The 18,311-nt window shown below is 30.9% G+C and overlaps 1 protein-coding gene across 2 annotated transcripts in view; it reads right to left on the reverse strand.

Annotated features, from left to right (window-relative positions):
• The window catches only part of LOC145259852 (pyruvate dehydrogenase phosphatase regulatory subunit, mitochondrial-like), a 169,959-nt gene that overhangs the window by 101,709 nt on the left and 49,939 nt on the right, over positions 1 to 18,311 (reverse strand). For both annotated transcript variants that reach the window (XM_080117693.1, XM_080117694.1), the window contains 2 exons: positions 12,541 to 12,622; positions 8,386 to 8,467 (listed from right to left, as the gene is read on the reverse strand). In XM_080117693.1, the coding sequence (XP_079973819.1) occupies positions 8,386 to 8,467; positions 12,541 to 12,622 (164 nt within the window). The remainder of the gene's footprint in view (positions 1 to 8,385; positions 8,468 to 12,540; positions 12,623 to 18,311) is intronic.

Consider the following 18,311-nt stretch of genomic DNA (forward strand, 5'->3'; position numbering starts at 1 on the left):
GGGTATTTTTTATTATGACGCTATCACTAGACGGTTGGTTGGTTTTGTTATACGGCATATCAACCCTTTTCAGGTTATTTAATGCCGAATTCAAAGATTTTGAAGAAAAATATTTTAATATAATATATTTGTTGTTTTCAAGTCTGTTTCTATTTAACCCATAGTTGGGACCCTAACAGGTACTACTACTCCGGGTCAGAGTGGACCTGGGAGGAATGGAAATTAAAGGGTGGCTCCACACTCCCCAAAGCCCGCAAGCAGGGGCCTCACCACTGGATATAGTTTAAGGTCATATCCAGGACCCACAGCTTCAGAAAATCCCATCTACCCCCCCAAGAAAAAGATGGACTGCACCAGTTTCTCAACCTGATATTTTACCTCATGGTACATACAGCACTTTGTCTTCCCAAATGGTCACCCAACTGGAACTGGCCAGGCTTAACGTTGCTTAACTTCAGTAATCTGGCAAGAACTGGTGTGTCAACGTGATTGTGCCGTATATATCCCTTATGCTTATCAGAAAAAAAAACAAAAAAACAGTGGACAAAAAAAAATTTTGTGACAAAAAATATTTTTTTGTAAAAAAGAAAACCATTAAAATAGTAGCATTTCTAAAAATACAAATAAAACAAAAAAAACGTGGATAAAAAAGATTTTGTCATAAAAAATAATTTTTTTGTCAAAAAACAAAATCCTTAAAGCAGTAACATTTCTAAAAATACAAAAACAAAAAAAAAAACAAAACAAATACCCAGAATGGACAAAGAACATTTTCTCATAAAAAATAACTTTTTTGTTAAAAAAGAAAATCATTAAAACAGTAACATTTATTTGTTGCTGTACATTATTTTTCCAAAAACAAAGAAAATTTATTCATGAAACTTACCGTAGGTTGAATTCTTTTCATTGTATTTCTATTTTCTTCATTGAAATTACTATATGATAAATGTTTCCTACAATGATCTTTGCAGGTTTGTTTTACAATGGATAGAGGTACAAAAAAAATAATAATAAATAACAAATAAATGTTATCAAAGACAAGATAAACTACTCTTCTACATAGCTAAATAAGTTTTTAGTGTTATACTTACTTTAAAACGTTTATTCGGTTAAAAAAAAAAACAAGCAGTGTGCAGCGTTATGTGAAAAGAAAAAATGGACACCGATTTGACACTGACATACTTGAAGTCTCGATAATGACTTAAAAATAGAAGATAAAATACTGTTAGAACTCCACCTAATAAATGTCATGGTACATTTATTGGATGGGTTTCTGACATTTTTATTTATCTCACCTTTTTGACCCATTCTCGGGACTCCAAAAGTAAGAGCAATATGGCGGAATCTTTGTTTTTATTCTAACTTAAGCACTCAGCACAACTTGCGTTTCATACTTAGAATGCAATTTAAAATCATTTAAAACACAAATACATATCCAGGTAGGTAGAAGAATAATTTATTATGCCTTTGGTAACTTGTTAGATACTTGTTTCTTTACCACTTTTTAATATCTATGTAGTTCATCTTGATATACTTGCTGCAAATTACTATAAAAACTCAATCAAATCACAGAGCAAAATAATGGAGTTAATTGTTGTTCTTTATAATTGCTTCTATTATTCCAGCCACGAGAAGAAAAAGAACATATTCTGAACTGCTATTGTCATCACTAGGGCTATGACAACAGCATATCTGCATTTTCTTGTTTTGATTCTCAGGTATATATCCATTGATATCTTATGTTTTTATGTAGAGTGATGTGGTTCTCGGTTGATTAATTGTGTCTGTGTCAGATATATACTCGAGAGTCAAAAGAATAAAATGAACATGCTGTTGTCATAGCCCTAGTCACCACTGACAAAAGGCATCACTATCCAATAAGACAACCACTTACATATCAATGAAAAAAACTCAACTTGAAAAGATTTTGCTTTTGGCAAAGGAAACAACAGGCAATCTATGGGGAGTGGAGAATTGCCCATGCAATTTTATATGATAATGCAATCTCTGATGGCTTAATATGGTTACATATGTTATACAATCCATATTTACTTCTTGAAACAAAGGTGAACAACGGGCAATCTATGCGGAGTGGAGAATTCCCCATGCAATTTTATATGATAATGCAATCTCTGATGGCTTAATATGGTTACATATGTTATACAATCCATATTTACTTCTTGAAACAAAGGTGAACAACAGGCAATCTATGGGGAGTGGAGAATTCCCCATGCAATTTTATATGATAATGCAATCTCTGATGGCTTAATATGGTTACATATGTTATACAATCCATATTTACTTCTTGAAACAAAGGTGAACAACAGGCAATCTATGCGGAGTGGAGAATTCCCCATGCAATTTTATATGATAATGCAATCTCTGATGGCTTAATATGGTTACATATGTTATACAATCCATATTTACTTCTTGAAACAAAGGTGAACAGGCAATCTATGGGGAGTGGAGAATTCCCAATGTAATTTTTTATGATAATGCAATCTCTGATGGCTTAATATGGTTACATATGTTATACAATCCATATTTACTTCTTGAAACAAAGGTGAACAACGGGCAATCTATGCGGAGTGGAGAATTCCCCATGCAATTTTATATGATAATGCAATCTCTGATGGCTTAATATGGTTACATATGTTATTATATGGAAAAATGCGCGCATGAAAAGTAATATTCTTAAGATTTTATTAAACCTGGAAAAGTAAAGGGCAAGAAATTCAACCTGGAAAAGTAAAGAACAAGATATTCTAGTAAAGTAAAAAATAAGAATTTTTTAAAATTAAAATAAAACAATAAAATTTGAATATTGATAAATATTTTATTTATTATTTGCATATGTTGTTGTTTATTGTTGAGTTAGAAAGGGTGTCAGTCGCTGGATTGAACTTATTTCCCCCCTATTATTTGCATATATTTATGTAGTGAAAATTGTTTGAATAAAATTAATTCATTAGTTAGTTAGTTAGTAGATGGAATTAATAATTTTATAATTTACATAAAAAGTAATAATTTTATTATATCATAATTAGGATCATTTAATTTTTTCTTACTCAACAATAAACAACAACATATGCAAATAATAAATAAAATATTTATCAATATTCAAATTTTATTTTTAGCTGCAATATTTTAAGTTTAAAAAATTCTTATTTTTTACTTTACTAGAATATCTTGTTCTTTACTTTTCCAGGTTGAATTTCTTGTCCTTTACTTTTCCAGGTTTAATAAAATCTTAATATTACTTTTCATGCGCGCATTTTTCCATATAATCCATGATTTTTCCAGGCATTGCTATTGTATTAATATATAAATTTATAATATTTATTAATGATTGTCAAAAAAAATTAGCTCTCAAACACACATTTATGCAATATTTATCATTCAATCACAATAGTTCCGAGCCAGGGTCTCTACCGAGACTGCGGTTCATGAATTCGTGATCTGTATAGAGCGTAAACTAACAAAAAAGAAGATGGCCTTCGGTGTCTGTTTAGATATCGTTGGAGCTTTTGACAACATACCCTTCAGTAGTATGTTCAAGTCGCTACAAGAACTCAATGTGCCACCAGTACTCATCCGATGGATTGAGTATATGGTGAGGCACAGAACAGTTCAAGTAGAACTACTGAGGGCAACTGTTAAAAGGGAAGTAGTTAAATGAAACCCCCAAAGTGGGATTTTATCACCTTTACTATGGAACTGTATGCTGAATCCTCTTTTAAAGGAGTTTAAAAATAGGAATATTTATGCCCAGGATGATGCTGATGACATCGCAGTGCTGGTCGCGGGTTCAAAAGCATCATTGGTCAGATGCATTGCCAAAATGGGACTACATTTTTCATCAAATGTGATAACGAAAAATTTGAGTTCATTTAAAGAATATGTATATCATAGAATTCACTAATATTTTTAATCGATAAATTCACCATTTTTTGCTATAAAATCATAAGGAGAGTTAAAAAAAATTAGTTATTAAAAAAAAGTTCGGTTTTTTAATTATAAAAAAAAACGATACACGGGATTGAACCTAAAATCTTTCCACCAACCCCCGGTACTCTGTTACGCTAACATGTCATATTGGCAAAATCGCAGTAAAAAATATTTATATACAAAAAAAGTTATGCAAAATAAAAAAAAGCGTTAGTCACTTATGTACTTACTCTCCTGTTTGTGAACCCACATATTTTGTTGTAACTTTTTTTCTACTGAACCAATTTTCGAAATTTTTTTTTCAAAATGTAGCTAATGAGGTGGTCTATCCAACTATATAACCTGTTTGAAATTTGGTTGCGAACGGGATTAGTGGTGGGGGGTTGAATGTGTCTCGATTCATTCAATTTCGGACTTAAGCATATATTCAACCACTACCGTGGTTGAATGATACAATCCATATTTACTTCTTGAAACAAAGGTGAACAACAGGCAATCTATGGGGAGTGGAAAATTCCCCATGCAATTTTATATGATAATGCAATCTCTGATGGATTAATATGGTTACATATGTTATACAATCCATATTTACTTCTTGAAACAAAGGTGAACAATATTGTGATTAAGGTGAGGTTATACTAAGTGATAAGCCGACAGCACAATTCAGGTGGAAATGGACACCGTTTTGATTATAACTACAATGAGCCTCCTCCAACAAAGAAAGTGCTTAATGAGATTATCAGATGCAGTTTGAAATGTTTCCAATACCCTAGTTTACTTGTTGTAAATTGCTGAAAGAACTTGATCAAATCCTAAAACAATTAATGAAGTTATTTGTAGTTCTTTTTAACTCATGTACGGAGTATTGCTGTCACATTTGGGCTGGTGCATCTGCTACTAGTCTCTTGCTCCTAGACAGGGTTCAAAAAAAGAGTCACCAACCTGAACCTTGATAGACTCTGAACTGTCATCTAGGCTTCAGCCTCTGTCCCATCGACGAAATGTTGAATCCATCTGCCTGTTCTACAAGTATTTTAAATGGTGAATGCTCTGACGAACTGCAAGCACTTAACATAAATACCCCCGACAAACCAGACTAGCAGCTAAATCCCACCCTTACACAATGGAGATCCCTAGATGTAAGAGAGCTTTCTACTCCAATAGTTTCTTCCCCAGAACTGCTAGACTTTGGAACACTCTTCCGGGTCTCAGATCTCGACTCTACTGACATGAAGAAGTTCAAGTGTAATGTGAACAGACATCTTACTGCCCAACTCCCTACATAATACTCCTGTAGCTAATGTCTCTAATGGTAGCCCCCTACATCAAAGTGGAAATGTGCCTTTTTTTGGGGTAAAAAAAAAAAAAAACAAAAAAAACTGCTATTATTCTAGCCACAAAGAGAAGGAAGAAGAAGAAACAAACATCTGCAACCTGTTCAACTGCTATACCACCAATGTTGAAGACATCACTATTCACTGAGCAACTATTATGTATAAACATGAACAATTAGGTTCTGTCCACTACATAACGCTGGTCAGTTAAGTGTTGATCAAAGAACACCACATGCAATGTTACAAGTCACTTATTTCTACATAATGCTACAGACTGTTGCTTCTCAACTAATAGCTGTTGAGATTTAAGGTATTCTCAGTTTAAGAATAATTAAATTCCAGTTCAACTTTGATAGAGAGGTGTTTGAATGATTGCTCCAGAGAATTTCTCTCGCTAGCATTGTGGGGTGGGGGAGTAATTAAAAATTTGACAAAAAACTGGTTTATGAAAAAGAGAAAGACAATTCGCCTAAAAACAAAGGTGAAGATAATTTCTTTACAAAGAAAAGGTAGAACAAGCTGAGTATGCAGGGTTCCCCTCCACGAGTAAAAAATTTACTTTCACCGTGACTAATGTTTGTGCAAAATTTGTAAAAAATTCAAAAAGTGGTTACTGAGAAAAGTACGAATGGACGAATGATTTTAGGGCAATTTTACTCCTATAAATGCCCCTAGAGGAGCAACAAGAAGTCTCCAAGAAAATCCGTTCTGGAAAAAATTTACTTTGTCTATGACTAATGTTTGTTTGAAATTTAATAAAAAAAAAAAAAAAAAAATTGAAGGCGTGGTTATTGAGAAAAGTGCAAATAGACAAACAGGAGTGAATTACTAGGTCCAATCCCTACTTTTTCAGGGGAAACAAAAAACAAAGCTTAAGAATTGCTTTATATAAAAAAAAAAGGTCTTTAAAAAAAATAAAATAAAATCGTCTTTAAAAAAAAATAAAATAAAATCGTCTTTAAAAAAATATAAAATAAAATCGTCTTTAAAAAAAAATAAAATAAAATCGTCTTTAAAAAAAAATAAAATAAAATCGTCTTTAAAAAAAAATAAAATAAAATCGTCTTTAAAAAAAATAAAATCGTCTTTAAAAAAAAATAAAATAAAATCGTCTTTAAAAAAAAATAAAATAAAATCGTCTTTAAAAAAAAATAAAATAAAATCGTCTTTAAAAAAAAATAAAATAAAATCGTCTTTAAAAAAAAATAAAATAAAATCGTCTTTAAAAAAAAATAAAATAAAATCGTCTTTAAAAAAAATAAAATCGTCTTTAAAAAAAAATAAAATCGTCTTTAAAAATAAAAAAAATAAAATAGTCTTTAAAAATATAAAAAATAAAATAGTCTTTAAAAATATAAAAAATAAAATGGTCTTTAAAAAAATAAAATAAAATGGTCTTTAAAAAAATAAAATAAAATGGTCTTTAAAAAAATAAAATAAAATGGTCTTTAAAAAAAATAAAATGGTCTTTAAAAAAAATGGTCTTTAAAAAAATAAAAAAGTCTTTAAAAAAATAAAAAATAAAATGGTCTTTAAAAAAATAAAAAATAAAATGGTCTTTCAAAAAATAAAATTGTCTTTAAAATAATAAAAAATAAAATGGTCTTTAAAAAAATAAAAAATAAAATGGTCTTTCAAAAAATAAAAGTCTTAAAAAAAAATGAAATGGTTTTTAAAAATAAAAATAAAATGGTCTTTAAAAAAAATAAAATGGTCTTTAAAAAAAATAAAATGGTCTTTAAATAAAATAAAATGGTCTTTAAATAAAATAAAATGGTCTTTAAATAAAATAAAATGGTCTTTAAATAAAATAAAATGGTCTTTAAATAAAATAAAATGGTCTTTAAATAAAATAAAATGGTCTTTAAATAAAATAAAATGGTCTTTAAAAATAAAATAAAATGGTCTTTAAAAAAAAATAAAATAAAATCGTCTTTAAAAAAAAATAAAATAAAATCGTCTTTAAAAAAAAATAAAATAAAATCGTCTTTAAAAAAAAATAAAATAAAATCGTCTTTAAAAAAAATAAAATCGTCTTTAAAAAAAATAAAATAAAATGGTCTTTAAAAAAAATAAAATAAAATGGTCTTTAAAAAAAAAAAAAAAAAAATGGTCTTTAAAAAAAATAAAATAAAATGGTCTTTAAAAAAAATAAAATAAAATGGTCTTTAAAAAAAATAAAATAAAATGGTCTTTAAAAAAAATAAAATAAAATGGTCTTTTAAAAAAATAAAATAAAATGGTCTTTTAAAAAAATAAAATAAAATGGTCTTTTAAAAAAATAAAATAAAATGGTCTTTTAAAAAAATAAAATAAAATGGTCTTTTAAAAAAATAAAATAAAATGGTCTTTTAAAAAAATAAAATAAAATGGTCTTTTAAAAAAATAAAATAAAATGGTCTTTTAAAAAAATAAAATAAAATGGTCTTTTAAAAAAATAAAATAAAATGGTCTTTTAAAAAAATAAAATAAAATGGTCTTTTAAAAAAATAAAATAAAATGGTCTTTTAAAAAAATAAAATAAAATGGTCTTTTAAAAAATAAAATAAAATGGTCTTTTAAAAAATAAAATAAAATGGTCTTTTAAAAAATAAAATAAAATGGCCTTTTAAAAAATAAAATGGTCTTTAAAAATAAAATAAAATGGTCTTTAAAAAAATAAAATAAAATGGTCTTTAAAAAAAAATAAAATAAAATGCTCTTTATAAAAATAAAATGGTCTTTTAAAAAAAAATAAAATGGTCTTTAAAAAAAATAAAATAAAATGGTCTTTAAAAAAAATAAAATAAAATGGTCTTTAAAAAAAATAAAATAAAATGGTCTTTAAAAAAAATAAAATAAAATGGTCTTTAAAAAAAATAAAATAAAATGGTCTTTAAAAAAAATAAAATAAAATGGTCTTTAAAAAAAAAAAAAAATAAAATGGTCTTTAAAAAAAAAATAAAATAAAATGGTCTTTAAAAAAAATAAATAAAATGGTCTTTAAAAAAAAATAAATAAAATGGTCTTTAAAAAAAAAAAAAATAAAATGGTCTTTAAAAAAAATAAATAAAATGGTCTTTAAAAAAAAAAAAAAAAAAAAATCAAAATAGAAGTAACTCACCTCTAAATCTTCGTGCCGAATTTCAGGACATTTTTCTTTTATTTCTTTTGGACTGATGATATAAGTCTCGGGCCCATCCTGCCTAAAAAATTAAAATTCAATTCATATTTCACTAAAACTTACAAAATTTATGAAACAGTTTCATTGTTTTTCTTTGCATTACCAACTTTTAATGCTGACATTTAGATTTCTACAGAATTTTATTGAGAAGTTCTTCCATCTATCTGCTTAACTATATCGCATTATAATTTACTCCATACACATTCTTTGCATCAATTTTGATCGAGATATTTTTATGAATACCATTTGTTCAAATTTCTAATAAACGGCTTCGAAAATCTTATTTTACCCAATGCTAATAAGCATTTTTATTGTGTATTACCCCAATTATCTTTAGAAACAAAATATAGTGACGTTGACAAGAAGGCAGAAACACAACACAGTTGTAAGTGTTATAAAAATTTTATCTACATAGAAAAAGTGTAAAGAAAAGGTGCTTGTAAATAGTCATAAGGTTAGTTTAAGGGATTTTCCAATAGAAATTAAGTTAGAATTAGGGCTACATGGCAGGAAATTACTTTACAAATAAGGTCATGAAGTCAGAAGCTATAAAATCTGATTCCTAGGATTCCAAAAATTTGGATTCTGACTTCTTGTTTTAAAATGTCTCGTTTTTCAGACTGCTGATTCTTCAGGAATAAAAAAAAAATCTAACTCCAACTTATTCTTACTCCTAAAATCTTACTCTGTAATCTTGATAATAAAGTTCGTTAAGTCATTTTAGTTTTAAAAGATGTATGTTATTTCAAACAAAATGGTAATATCAATCAAGATGAGCTTTGAATTGTAAAAGCTTGAAGGCAAAGAATAGTTTCCCATTTGATAGCCAATCCGTAGAAGTCTTAAATTGTAAAAGTTTGCAAACAAAGAGCAAAATTTTTTCTTGTGTGGATATGAAAAATTATGTGCAGGAATTCTAAAAGATCCAGTATGTTCTATGCCCAGCTTTTTTATCCTCAACCCCCCAAATCAACAGGGATTAGAATATTCCTGTAACGACATGGTCCTTATTGAATACAGGGTAATGCTTTTCCTGTGAAGGTCTAGGAGGTCCGCCCTCCAGGTTTTACCTTCTCTCTTTGAGAATGGGTTAGTCAGTGCTAATATATATTTCCCCAAATCTCTAGCCCTGATGGAGGCGAGACTAAAACTTGAGGGAAGACTCGATTCCAATATTTTTATGATATATCTCGCCTCTTTTGGAAATAGGATATGATTATGGATATCTCCAGTATCAAATAATCCTTATACACTGTGAAATTTACTTTGTGTATGAAAACCAAAGAAAGGCGATATAACATAAAAAATATTTGGAATCAAGTCTCCCTTTGCTGATATTTCAGATCATTGGAAACCATAGCAGCAAGTTTTAGTCTCCCCTACATCAAGGTCAAAGGTTTTGGGGAAATATCAGATATTTTTAATCCATATGCAAATCTAGGAAAACAAATGACTATGATGGAAATATTGATAAAGGTGTAATATCTTTTCATCCACAAAAAATTCTTTAAAATTACCACTATTATAGGTTTTGCAGGTGCTGGAATTGAAAATAACAGTTAAAATCCCAGGAAACAGGTAGTTTCCAATATATGGAGAAATTATTGTTTTAAAAAGTTGGGGATCACTTTTCTATATTAATTTAATATAAAATGAACATCCACTTTATAGACAATTTTTTTTTTGGGGGGGGGGTCTGTTTATTTATTTTTTTTTTCAAAGGTGGTGTTTCTTTGGTAATTGTGGACTGGTAGACCAACACAAAAACTACTTTAAAAAAAACAAAAACTTGTTTTCAATAGGTTTTCGGGTGTGCTGAAAACAAATATTGTATTTAAATTTTCCACAAGTATTTTTCCGTGTATTAAGCAATGTAATTATAAGTGGAGGTCATTGTTTTATGCTCAAACGCACACATATTTATGCTTAATACCCAGAAAAATACTTATTTACAGAAAATTTAAATGCGATATTCGTTTTCAGCACATCCGAAAACTGATAGAAAACAAGTTTGTTTAAGGTAGGTTTTTTTTGTTGGTCTACTAGGCGACAATAAACACCACTCCTAAAAAAAAATAACAGATACCACAAAAAGGTGGCCATAAAGTGGGTGCTCATTTTACATTAAATTAATATAGAAAAGTGATCCCCATTTTTTAAAACAATAATGTGCTAGCTTAAGGGCAAATGTCACATAGCCCACTACACAATTCAGGTCATTAGCTTTCCAACGAGCCTTCATTTGTTAAATTCTGATCAATAGTTGCTGAGATTTCGAACTTATAAAAAATTGCCAAAAATAGTGGTGTATATATATATATATATATATATATATATATATAAATAGGTTTCTGTAAGGTTTGACGAGGCTGTTAGATCGTAAACACAGTCCAACATCCGAAACATATATAACCAAACAGATAAAACTGTAATAAAAAATAAAACACATATTTGCTCTGCAATAGTATTGAGCACTCTCTTCAGGTTTTTACTAATTACCAGTTTTACCATATATATATATATATATATATATATGAGCAAACAGTTAATAAAATATGTTAAAAAACACTTTGAAATGAGTTAAAAAAATATTTAATCTGAAAAGGAAACACTAGATAAATGGATAGTCCTTAATCCGCGGAGTTTCGAAGAAATACTCTCCTTCTCATCAGAGGGTAGGAATTAGCAAAATGAAGGAGAGTATTTCTTCGAAACTCCGTGGATTAAGGACTATCCATTTATCTAGTGTTTTCTTCTCAGATTAAATATGTTTTTTTAACTCATTTCAAAGTGTTTTTTAACATATTTTATTAACTATTTGCTCATATTATAAGCTCTATTTCCTATTTGGTTTTATCGAGCTTTTATATCTGGCTGAGATAATTTTATAAATATTAATTCTTTAATATTTATAATTTACTTTAATTTTACCATCTTTGATCATTTTGGTAAATTCAATTGTAATTTTCATTTATATATATATATATATATATATATATATATACACATACACTCGTAGCCAAATTGAATATGCTTATATCTTTGGTTCTATATGATGAAACTATATGAAAATTTGCAGGCTTTTTGAACATTATATAAAACGCAATTTTAATTGCTTTTTCATTCTTTGTTTTAAAAATTTCCTTGATATAGCTTTGAGAAGCGAGGGTCGAAACCGGTCAGCTGGCTCCCCATTTCTCTTTCTTTCCTCTCCTGTTCCCCTTTTTTTTCCTCTTTTTGGAGGGAAGATTAAAGGAATATATATATATATATATTTTATATATACAAATTTACTTTTAATCATGAATCATAAAAGTCTTCCCTTCCTAATTGCAATATTTAAATTTTGTATCCCTAAAAACATTATATATATATATATATATATATATATATATATAAATAAAATCTTATTCTTGCCTGTCTGTTCACAATTTCATCAATATATATAATATATGCAAAAGGTACACGGTTTCATAAATAGATTTTAATATTGAAAATGAACTTTTATATACTTTTATTCATGTGTGATTTCTATATATACTATTTATTTAAAATGAATCAACATTCAAGAGGTTATCTCATTTGCCTATTACATTAAAGAAAATCTGTTTTAATAATTAGCTCTAAATTTGTAACAGAAATTAGTAATAGAATTGTATTAAGTATTCTGTTCAGAAATATTATATAAAGTTCAATTATTTAATTTATTTTTAATTTAATTTACAGTTAATTCATTTTTAATTATTAGTATAACCAACATCAGCTGTGTTTAAAAAACGAATTCCATACTCGAAGACCAAGGCTTCGTGAAAAGCAGGATTGGTTAGTCATATCTTGCGACCTAGTTTAAGATCGTCAAAGTGGGGTGCAATTGACAGGAACTATAGATGACCTAGCAGCACTATTAGGCCTACAAATAGATGGCCTTCGACTATGGAATTGATTGGCTAGTTGTATCATGTGATCTAGCTTAGGATCGACTACAATAGTCAAACATACTTGGATGGAAACTGTGATTGGCATTTTAATTCCAAATAGTATATTGTGTTGAAAAGAGATGAAATATATATAAAATAAAAAAGATTTATCACTCACTTTGATCGTGCTTCTGCTCTCTTGAAATAAGTGAGGCGATCTTTTGAACGGGCTAGTGCTAAACTGCCACATTCTTTCCAACCTGAAATATAATTTAAAAAAAAAAAAATAAAATAAATAAATAAATTAAGTTTCAGCTGTACAATCATTATCATTTTTCTAAATTACAATCATTATCATTTTTCTAAATTACAATCATTATCATTTTTCTAAATTACAATCATTATCATTTTTCTAAATTACAAGCAAATTGATTATTTTTTGCAGTCACATTTAAAAGATAAATTTGTATAAAAATTACCAAAAATGGTAACGTTTTTCTATCGGTATCAATAAACAAGATTTTATTGGTCCCCCGACAAAAGGAGGGTGGACCTGTAAATTCATCCTCGTCCATTCATCTGTCCACACTTTTCTCAATAACTACACCTTGGAATTTTGGGAAATTTTACACAAACATGGGTGCCTTTTGGGTTAAAATGGCTAAAACTGACACTTTTGTGCTTATCAAAAAACAAAAAACAAAACTGGTGCCTTGGATTTTTATAAAACTTTCTGAAAAGTTGTAACTAACTGAATTCTATATAATTTTGTTTGTCTATACTTTATGATAACTCTTGGATGTGCCCCATGGGTTCTTTTAGGGCTAATAAAAACACTTCATTTTTGGGACAATTTTACCATATTTGTCCAAAATTTTCTGTGTATGTCTATTTAGCAGTTTTGCATGGTGCTGAACTCAAATTTAAATATGTATAGGCCTTGGGGACTTTTGCGGCTAAATGGGGGGGGGATTAAATGATGGACTTTTCATTTCTTTTTTGCATTGTGCAGAACTCAAATTTACGCATGTTAAGGCCTAAAACTGCACTGTTTGTTCATTTTCACCAAGATTTGACATCCCCTGGAGACATTTGGGGCTAAATGTGTCACAAAAAAATGTCTCCCTTTTCTTGTAAGTAAGAAAAGCATTAGATAAGTAAAAATGAGATTAGATAGACCGAGATTCGAACCTTGTAAGCAAGGTTCAGGAATAGGGTCAGAAATGGAATGTAGAATTTCATATTGTTCAATTTAATATAAAATAGTAGATATGTTTGAGTAATTGATTGTTCAATTCTTTTGTATGAAAACTGAATTAAAATAAGGTCAGAGAGAAGAACGAACAATAGCAAATTAAAAACATATTGAAAAATAAGTAAAAAAATAGGTTAGTAAGAATTCTTGTCTGCAGACATGTGCAAACCACGCATGTTCAGGCCACGTGGGTCGATCACGTTTTTGGACATATGTATGACAAGATGGTAGAAATGAATTCTCAATATATGAGCGAGAGTCGATAATGAGTTAGACAGAGACGGGAGACAGAGTTGGGGACAGGAGGCAGCCGAGCAGGGTCGGTCGGAAAGGGTTCCTTTGGAAGCGAGGGAGGAGTTTTAATCCTGTAATCGACTTTGAATTTCTGGATGTCATCATCATTGCGACCGGTCGAATGGAATAAAAGAACATCTCATATTTTTGTAACTGCCATCTTCGTGTATTCATTCTACCAAATTGAAGGTAATTTGAAATCATTTATATGAACATTCTCATCGTTATTATGTAAGAATGTGCATCCCTATCTCAACTCTCCCTCCTCTCTAAAATGTGTTAAAAGAACTGATAACCCTCCTCTTTAAATATACATCATATGAGTCCACAGACTGTAAAATCTATGTCTCTTCTTCCCCTCATCAATATGTACCCCATCTCTCTCTAAAAAGACCCCACCTATGCAACAAATGGGGGGGGGTCAAATGCTAAACTTAGTCATTTTTTTTTTTATACCTTGTTCACTGTGCACTCACGGGGGACCATGCATGCTTCACTTGTTTTGTTTTTTTAATTGAAAGCCATGTTTAATTTCAAAAGAGTTTCCGATGCATAGCTAATCTGTATCGATCCTGGTTGGTTGTTTTTGTTTTACAGCATATCAACCCTTTTTGGGTTATTTAATGCCGAATCCAAAGATTTTGAAGAAATTTTTTATTATAGAATATATTTGTTGTTTTCACGTCGGTTTCTATTTAACTCATAGTTGGGACCCTAACAGGTACTACCACTCCGGGTCAGAGTGGACCTGGGAGCAATGGTAATTAAATGGTGGCTCCACACTCCCCAAAGCCCACAAGCTGGGGCCTCACCACTGGATATAGTTTAAGGTCATATCCAGGACCCCCATTGAAGGACTTTTACCCTCTGCAGGAGGGCAGTCGGCGTATTCTAATGCCCCACCGACAGGGCTGTATCGATCCTGGAGATGAAAGAGTTTTCAGTCGTTAGCTGATCTGTATAACTCTTGAACTCTAAAAGTTTGTAGACAAAGAGCAAAATCTTTCTTTGTGTTGAAGCAAAAATTTATGTGTGGGAATTCTAAAAGATCCAATATTTTTATGGGGCAATTCCAGTTTCTGATTGGTTTCTACAAGAACGTGGTTTCATTTGATTGGTCAATTCCTACTGCCAGTTTCTATAAGTAGAACCTTCAAATTTTCTTTACTCATACTCTCAGATTATATAAAAAATATTGCAACAGTTTTCTTTCAGATTTACAACAAACTTATGAATGAAATGTTTATTATTTTAAATAATTATTTCAAGTAACTTGATTATGTAGTAGAGTTGACATCTATTCAATCTAGCCGCATTCAGCCTCAATCACCATCTTGATACGGGTCCTGTAACTGGGAGTATGTCTTTTCCACAAGCGCCGGCGGGAGCCTGGTGAATACTCAGCAAATGGCGGTGATTAAGCTGACTTTGGTATTGTGGGAGGTCATGTTGGTGATGTTCTCGACATATGACCAAATGAAGTAGTCTAGTGGGTTCAGGTCATCGGAGGTGGGGGGAGGCAGTGAGAGAAGAGTACAAAGTCATAGTACTCCTTCTGAAGCCAAGCCTGGGTCTCTTTGGACTTGTGGGCTGCCATGGAATCCTGCTGCCACACCCAAAGTCTACCAGCCACCAGCTGATTACCACATACTTCAGCACATCCAGGTACACTTTGGTGTTGACTTTCAAACTGACTTCGAAGATGTGAGGTGGCATGATGTGGCCCTCACTTGAAACAACACCAAAGACCATAACCGTGGCCGGAAACTTCGTTGAGCTGTGCCTTCAAGTGTTGAACCGTCCGGATTTGCATTTTGAGGGTGCTGGCAATGGTCCTGTTGTCATAACTGATCGGTAGGGAGCATGAGTTGTACAGCAGTGCATCTCCAATCTCAGCTAATGAACTTTGTAAACTAATAGTGATCCTTCAAAGCCAGCTAGTTAGCAATAAAATGTGTAAAAGTAATTAGCAAAGCAATGCTATTACTTTTTTGTTATATATAATGTGTCACCACTTACCGAGGCCAAAAGTCACTCGAGTATAAAGGTTAGTGAGATTAAAATGATCATGCTGTAGTCTCTAGGGAAACATTCCCGTGGAAATGTCTTCCACATGTTTGATTATAGGTACACAGAAGAAGAAAGAGTACTTTGTAGTGGTTGTAGTAGGATGAATTCTTGCTATGGCTTTTCAGAGAGCATCTAAAGCTTGAATCTCAGTTGATGACCTACCGTAAAAATATTGATCGAAGAAAAACTGGCAACGTCTCTTCTGTGAGAAATAAAAGACAGCATTTCTAACTCGATTGCAGTCGACTTTGGACTCTGCCAAGTCAAGCAAGAGTGTGTGGAAATAAGATGTTGACGAACGCTGCATGTTCACCATCAATTTGTCTCCTGGACGTTGGTAGTTTGTATAGAGAAAGGGTTAGTCGTGGAAAGTGTTCATTTTTGCTTAATACCAAAAAAAAAAATACTTATTTGCAGAAAATTTAAATGCGATATTCATTTTCAGCACACCCAAAAACCTATAGAAAACAAGTTTTTTTTTTTTAAGGTAGGTTTTGCGTTGTCTACTAGGCCACAATAAACACCACCCCTAAAAAAAAATAAATAAAAAATATAACACCCCAGAAAGGTGACCATGAAGTGAGTGCTCATTTTACGTTAACTTAATATAGAAAAGTGAAATCCCATTTTTTGAAACAATGTGCGACCTTAAGGGCAAATGTCACATAGCCCACTACACAATTCAGGTCATTAGCTTTCCAATGATCCTTTATTTGTTAAATCCTGATCAATATTCACCAAGATTTCGAACTTATAAAATTGCCAAAAATGGTGGTATATCTCTATATAAATAAAATGAACTCATTTTTTCCCGTCTGATTTTGACATTAATAGGATTAAAAATCAAGATATTTCATGCAAATATAATATGCACAAACGGCAGAACAATATCTGAGGTGTGTTATAGGCTTATTATTTCTCAAATTCCTCGATAATCTTAGATTTCTATACTTTTTCTGCTGAGAAGTCACGGCCAAAATCGGTTAAGATCAATGGAAGTGGTAAAATATTTTCTCTCTAATAAATTCCTCCTTCCCCTGCCACCACTTAACACCGTTTGGGGATCGTTCACAAGGAACAGTTGAGAAGAGAACACTGGTTTGGCTTCGTAGTTCTTTCATGTGAAGTTATTTAAAATCACTAAACTAAGCTGCAGTGCTCTGTGGTGTAGTGGTTAGCGTGCTAGACAATTCACATTATATTTTCACGTTTGCGCCGACCTACCGTAGTCGTTTTTGTTTTGTTTTTTTTTTTTTGTTTTTTTTCCTAAACAACTGGAATGGACTTTTCTTGGTGGCCGAACTGTTAACGTTGCAGATGTTTTTTTGTTTTTTTTTTTCACACTTTATTTTCCTACTTTTACTCATGACTCCGGGTTTGATCCTTCCTACTTACCTACCATAACATTTTTTAAAACTCCCCCCCCCCCCGTCCCGGAAACAAACACTCGGGCAACGCCGGGTACCCCCGCTAGTATATATATATATCTAGAAAAGTGAAAGTGTCTGTCTGTGTGTACATTTCCCTACGCAATAACTGTCAATTTAAAGTCTACAGACTCGAAATTTAATATACAGGGTACTGAGATTTGGGAAAATCGATGTGATCGGTTTTCGGCCAGAAATTTGTCGATTAAGGGGTCAAAGTTCAACGGTTTGACCTTTGAGAACTCTACCAAACTCCTCTGACAATTTTCGGTCTAAACACTTGAAATTTTAGATATAGGTTCATTGGACATGGATCTAACTTAATAACTTAATTTGAGCCCAAAACAATAAATTTTAAGGGGTCATAATAGGGGTCAAAGTTAAAAAAATTGACCACTTTTTTTTTTTTGCTCAACATACATCTCCAAATACCCGGGCAACGCCGGGCACCCATGCTAGTATATATTAGATTAAAGATTAAACAGGCCTGTTGAAAAAGACAGAGTTCATGTATGTTTGTGTCTAAAGTAGTAATGTGAATGTGTGTCATGAAAGATTAGAGAGAGTATTGTAAGATGAGAGAGTTCGTGCATGTACCACATTGAACCCCATCTATAAAGGTAGCCATGTTGGCTTGTTTGTATTCACATTTTAGTTAAACCTCGAGTCTGAAGGCTGGGCGAGTTCTGTTGATTCCCAAGAGAGAAGTAGGTGGGTTTGGGGGGGGGGGACGTCCATTCCACGTGGAGTTTCTGTCAGTCCAAGATCCGGAAAAAAAAAAAAGAGAGTGTGCTGGCAGTTAAACCTTTTACAAACTCGGTCACATGACAGAGAGTTGACTTCTGATTGGATAAGCCAGGTGAATTTTCTCCTGTTGATATTTGTTGCAACTGTGTCTGCTAC

This window comes from Euprymna scolopes, chromosome 35, assembly GCF_053919585.1.
Source record: "Euprymna scolopes isolate OS-2025 chromosome 35, ASM5391958v1, whole genome shotgun sequence".
NCBI classification, from domain to species: Eukaryota; Metazoa; Mollusca; class Cephalopoda; order Sepiida; family Sepiolidae; genus Euprymna; species Euprymna scolopes.